Source organism: Rhizophagus irregularis, chromosome 21, assembly GCF_026210795.1.
Source record: "Rhizophagus irregularis chromosome 21, complete sequence".
Lineage (NCBI taxonomy): Eukaryota > Fungi > Glomeromycota > Glomeromycetes > Glomerales > Glomeraceae > Rhizophagus > Rhizophagus irregularis.
Window position 1 is genome coordinate 2,664,480 of NC_089449.1, and position 6,298 is coordinate 2,670,777.

At 29.9% G+C, this 6,298-nt stretch overlaps 2 protein-coding genes across 2 annotated transcripts; one reads left to right on the forward strand and one right to left on the reverse strand.

Moving 5' to 3' along the window:
• The first annotated feature begins 2,365 nt into the window (after nt 1-2,365).
• On the forward strand, nt 2,366-3,171 carry OCT59_013998 (uncharacterized protein). Its single transcript, XM_025315071.2, has 2 exons — nt 2,366-2,749; nt 2,825-3,171. The coding sequence occupies exons 1-2, from the start codon at nt 2,557-2,559 to the stop codon at nt 3,016-3,018; spliced, it is 387 nt and encodes a 128-aa protein (XP_025183691.1). The 5' UTR covers nt 2,366-2,556; the 3' UTR covers nt 3,019-3,171.
• Nucleotides 3,153-5,082, reverse strand: OCT59_013999 (uncharacterized protein). Its single transcript, XM_025315070.2, has one exon. It carries the CDS (start codon nt 4,918-4,920, stop codon nt 3,256-3,258), a length of 1,665 nt encoding a protein of 554 aa, XP_025183690.1. The 5' UTR covers nt 4,921-5,082; the 3' UTR covers nt 3,153-3,255.
• Nucleotides 5,083-6,298: the final 1,216 nt, after the last annotated feature.

Genomic DNA, 6,298 nt, shown 5'->3' on the forward strand with positions numbered 1-6,298 from the left:
TAATAAATTCTTTCCAGACGGATTCGTCAATTCAACTAACGAGCTAATTATTAGAATTTTTAAAGCCGCAGCCATCTTACGACTATTTCACATACAGTACCGCTTTCTCCTTCTTCAACACTTATTATATCTGAGAATTTAATATTTAATATGGGTTGTTTCTATTTGAGATTTTTGAGATTCAAACCAAAGGGTGTAAAAATATACAGTAGAAGTCTGGTCAAATTTTGGACCACATGACCAATTATGTCTTGTACAATTGTATTGCAGTGTTTAAAAACCCTCTAAATAATCTAATAATCTTTTTTTGATGTAATACTTTTCTAATCATAATTTAGGTCATAGACATTTAGCATAATGTACAACGATTTTAATTCATTTAATCTCATACAGATTTAAAAGCATACAAATACAGCGCGTTACATTACACTATATCACGAAATTAATATGAACATATCTCATAACTCATGTCATAAATACGAAACATTGGTTCCCCATATAAATTTAATTAATGATAAGTGGCTAATTTATACTCACGATAAAATACTATCCGAAATCCCAGAGATGCAACGTTTGTGTATCAATTTTTTGTCATACTTTCTTCAGGTCTAACTTATGAAATCTGCGCAATGATCTTTGTTGTTGGCAAGCACACCATTAATTCCGCCTCACCATTTTCAACAAGGTTACGCAAACGGTAAAGAAGCTTTGTGTAGAGAAGTGAAATTGAAGCAGATATGTTTAAGAGAAACAGACAAAAGATCAAGATCCTGCAAGTAGATATATTAAGTTTCACAAAGCGTGTTGTCCAATGAAAGAGGTAGAAAAAATCATTCTCATTTGATCTTGTTGCTTATACTGTCCTCAACCAAGTTAAAGAATTATGATTGATTCAAAATTAGATACGAAATTGAAAATAGAAGTAACAGTAATAAATAACCTGCTTGAAAAATAATAATATAACTTACGCGATGAATTGATACTATGTTCGCAAAGATGGAACTTAATAATTCGCGTGAAAATCCTTTTTGATTTTCACAAAGTCTTTGCAGTTAAGCGTGTTGAGAAAAATAGTGATATACAACTAATTGAATTCATTCCAAATTTAATTTGCATCCAAATGTTTTATGTCTTATTATTAATAATTTAATCCTGTGACCCGATTTTAAATGGGTTCTTCGTTGTCATTGTTCGTGACACTGCAAAAACGTAGTTAAAATGGAAAATAACGTGGTAAAAACTCTCTTCATTCGGACAATGAACGAGAACATTTTATAAAAAAGAAGCTGCAAACATCAACAATGTTCTAGCCGTCCTATCAAGTAAGCTCTCAATGAAACCTGATTGAAAACTGAAACGAGCTTAAATTAGTATCATATGATTCGTTTGATACCCCATAAAAAATTATTTTTATAGAGATGGGATGTTACTTTAGCATTTTTTTCAATATCTTTTCGGCTTCTAAACTTCTCAAACTTACCTCTAATACACAGTTGAGATAACAGATCAGTGAGTTGACCGTCTCATTGAAGTTATCAGATAATTTATTATATTACATTTTCCCTTACAAGAACTTAAAGTGAAGAAGTACGAACGCTTCAGTGTATAGTATATATAGTACAACACAACCTAATACTTACATCTTGATAACGTGCTAAATCGCTAATAGCTAATTTATAAACATTACTTTGAAAGTAAACAATAATTAATTTTCTTTGCTTTATTCTATCCGTAGAAATTTCTTCAAGGTAGTTTTAACAGACTTCCGAAATATCTAAAAAGTCTATGAATCAGAATGTATCGTTATATCCCTCGTTATGTAAAATCATTTTCATCTAATACACGTTGATAACCGTTCGTTCAGTCATTATATACTTTCGTGTAATAATAAAGTTCCTTGATGTAATTTCACTCTCTTGTTTGTCTCAGACTTATCTCGGAGCCTTACCTTTAAAACCTGCAATAATCCAACTTTTTTTACACCATTACATTAATGTTTCGACATTTATAATCATCATAAATTCTTAATTCTCCTCCCGATACTCTGATGGAATATATAATTTAACGCGATTCCCCGAGCAATTCCATATTCTACACTTCGGATTTAAAAAATAGGAATGTCCCCCTTGATTTTGTTATTAATAACATAAATCCTTAATTTTGATTAAAAAAACCATATTTTAGCAAAATATTATTCATTTGAAACTATCAAAACAATTATACTTCTTTTTTAAAAAGACAAGAATTCAGAAGTGTTACGTATAAATAGGCGTGAGAACTTGAGCTATCATCAATCCAACTTATTATGAGTTTGATGAGTCATCGTAAAACATTATACCATGTGACAAAAATTTATAGTTTCACTGCGCCAGAATTTATTTTACTTTTAAAAGTAAATCATCGAGAGGCTTGTATCAACGTTTTTCTTGCGACAAAAAAACTATCATCATTTACCAAAATTTTAATATCATCGGCTATACAAACTTTTTTTCAGATTATTTGATTTATTTCTTTTCTTTTTTCTTTCAAAAGTTTTAGTAACTAAAATTAAAAAAAATGTCTGAAATTGATTCGAAAAAACGTACCAGAAGTAAAACCAAAAATGATGATGTTTCGTTAAATAAACCTCAACCTAAAAAAAGTCGTGGCAAAGCAATTAAAAAAGAAATTAAAGACGAAAACCCGCCTGAATCTGATGCGCCTCCAAGTTTAGAAAATAATAACGAAGTTGAAGGTGTCAGCAGTCAAGGTAAATTAAATTGCTTAAAATTGCTTTACGTAATTTTCATTCAGCTTGATTGATGTTTAATTAAAATTTTTTTAGCACAATCGAAGAAATGGACACCGGAGCAACGGTTACAGTTAATTGAAGCAGTTCTTAAACATGTTAAAGTACCTTGGGACGAAGTAAGTAATGAAGTTGATGGCGGGAAAAATGGGAAAATGTGCTATGATCAATGGAGAAGAAAAATTGTACCGGGTTTAAAAACCTACATCAACTCTGATCATGAGCATTAGGAAGCAAGAGAATAAAAAAGGAAGTTTGTCATTTTCTTTGTTTTATTTTATCTATCGTAATTATTCTCTTTTTTTTTGTATTTGAATTATTAATTATTATTACACAATAAATTCAAATTTCAATGTATCGATGTTTTTATAAAATTTATAAATAACCTGTACTGAATTTTAAAAATCTTTATTTGGTTAAATATTAATAATACAAAAAGAGAAAAGAAAGAAATACAAATAGTTTCATCAATTTAGTGACTTAAACAGGCCATTTGCTTCGTCTGATTCGTTTATTTCTAATTTTTCACCGTCTTTCAAATTATCTAATTTTTCGAAAAATTCATCACCGCCTTCAATCATCGTGGGTTCAGGAGCTTTGCCATCTTTTTCCAATTCTTTGACAGGAGGTAATTTAGTAATCATTTCTATTTTCCTATGAATATATTCAGGTGGTTCAGAACCAATACCGAGCCTTAATAGCGCCATAATATAACCTTGCCTGGCAGATTTTTTATACCATTGCAATGATTTCTCTTCGTCTTTTTTCACGCCTAATAAACCCTTTTCATATAACTCTCCTAAAGAAAATTGGGCTTGATAATGATCATGTTTTGCGGCTTTAATATACCAGATTAAAGCTTTTTGTTCGTCAATTCCATCAACTCCACGACCATTTCTGTACATGTCACCAAGCGTAACTTGAGCCATTGAATTACCACTTTCTGCTGATCTGGTATACCAATACAAAGCCTTTTCCGAATCTTTTTCTTTTGTACCAAAGCCTTTTTCACATAACTTTGCAAGACAAAATTGTGAATCTCCAACATAAGTTATAACAGGATTTGCATCTTTATATTCTGCAACTTTAGAATACCATTCAAAAGCCTTTTCATCACTTTTTTCAATCCCTTGTCCGTTCTCATAAGCATTAGCCAACAACATTTGTGCTCGTGCAAATCCTTTCTCGGCAGCTTCTTTAAATAATTTTACAGCTTCAACTTCATCTTTCTTTATACTTTCACCGCTAAGATATAATAATCCGAGATTGAATTTTGCATTGACGTCACCTAAATCAGATGCTTTCCTATAATATTTTGCGGCCTCGTAAACATCTTTGGGAATACCAACTCCATTCTGATATAATATTCCTAGAATATTTCCCGAAACGCCATCTCCACATTGATTATGTGCTTTTCTAAATAATTTGATAGAATCTTTGAGATTTTGATTCGTTTGTTCTCCAACTAAATACATTATAGCTGAATTTCTCATTGCAACACCATTCCCTTGATCTGCTGCTTTTGTATAATAGACAAGTGCTTCTTTTGGGTCATATATTGAACTTTTTTCTTTAGAATAAATATATCCAAGACAAAGATTTCCTTCAACAAGTCCTTGGTCTGAACATTTTTTAAACCATTCGAGTGCTTTGTTGTCATCTTGTTCAGTTTCAGCTGATTCAATATATTTTGCATACAAAAGACCTAAAATTAATTGAGCACTAGTAACTCCAAGTTCTGCGAGTTCTTTAATATTATCTACATTTTCCTTAGTAAAATTTTCTTTGGAATTTTTATCTTCGTTTAATTTCTTGAAAAAAATTTCGTAAACGCCAAGTTTAAATTCATAATTTTCGATTAAATTTGCAATTTCTTCATCCTTAATCCATTCTACCAACTCCTTTCTAGAATTATTTTTATTTGATTTACCACAAACAAATTTTATTGAATCACTTTTATTAGAAGAAAGTTTGATACATTTTATTGTGATTTTCTTCGTAACATCGTTAGAAAATTTTTGTAAATCTATAGGATTTGAAGCAATTGTAAAATTTGGCAAAAGATCATTTGAAATGTTTTGTGTTTCATAAAATGATGATAAAGTTTTATTAACAGCAGAGCGGGACGACATTTTTTTTTTTTTTTTTTTTTTCGTAACGAAGCTTTTACGCCGAATTTATAATAGTCAGGATCTACACGTTATTCTTATATGAAATTATTTAACGGTAAGATGCGGTAAATATAGGAATTTTTTTTTTTTATTATTTTAAAAAAAGAAATTACTCATTGTTCATAGCATTGAATGTTGAATGCCAAAATGATCGTTATAAAAGAAAACTTTGTTTATAGTGTTACATTCTACATTGCATTTAGGCGTCATTGATTTTGATCACCTGAATACAGTGTGTTACTTTTAGATGTTACAATTTCACGTGACCAGAACTAAACTAGTTTTTCAAAATTTAGATGAAACTGTCGGAATTAAAATCGCGGCTATCAAATCACATTTTTTATCTAAATCACACCATACTTTTTGGGTCGCACCATGAAATTCTGGATATCTTAATGTTATTGTAACAATATTTTATATAGCTGTGAATAATCAAACGAATATATGCATGCTAATAAAATTAAATTATATTTGTGAGACAGGATAAGGATAGTACATTTTGACCATTTCTTTTTCGTAGAAAAATTAGTATTTTTTTAACCAACTTTTTCCTGTTAACAATTTACAATTGGTGATCATTACGTTGATCATAGAACCATTCATACCTACTGTATTGTTCGGATCTGATGCCACAGATCTACAATTAAGCATTGTACAGTACGACACAAGCCCATGAAAAATAGATGTCCGAAAAAGTGTCCAATTGGACACACTGACATTTTGGTTAGAACCTTCCCGGATATTACCTTTTCAAGGGGAAGAGGATACAAATGACCTGGTTTGCTTTTATTTCTCTGGATATAGTACTATTGTGATTACAAATTCAGTAATACACATTGTAAGGTTTACTATATTAAGTCTTTAAGCTCGGGAATTAATATTTTTACTTGTGCAAAAGCAAAAATTGTATTACGGTAGTTATATCAACAAATCCCTTAGATAATTGATTATATTTATACTCCTCTATTTGCTGACAAAATATCTTAAAAATATTCGTCATTCCCAAAGTATTAAATATTATGAGTACTTATAAGTTCATAAAATTATTTCAATTTTTCATTTTTAAACTTTTTTAATTTTTTCCACTTTTTGACTTTAACTCGTTACTCGATCTTTATTTTTGTACTTAGCACTATCCACAATTAAAATATGTTATATAAAAATAAAACATGTGCGTTCTAGTATTTGGACAGTCTAATAAGTTCTACAACCACCAAAGTATTGTATTAAAATATAATTCGTTCCATTCTGCAATCTTAGACTAAAACTCTAATAAAGTAATGTATTATTCTACAATCTTAGACGAATATTAATACAAAGGTATTAAACAAGATGTTCC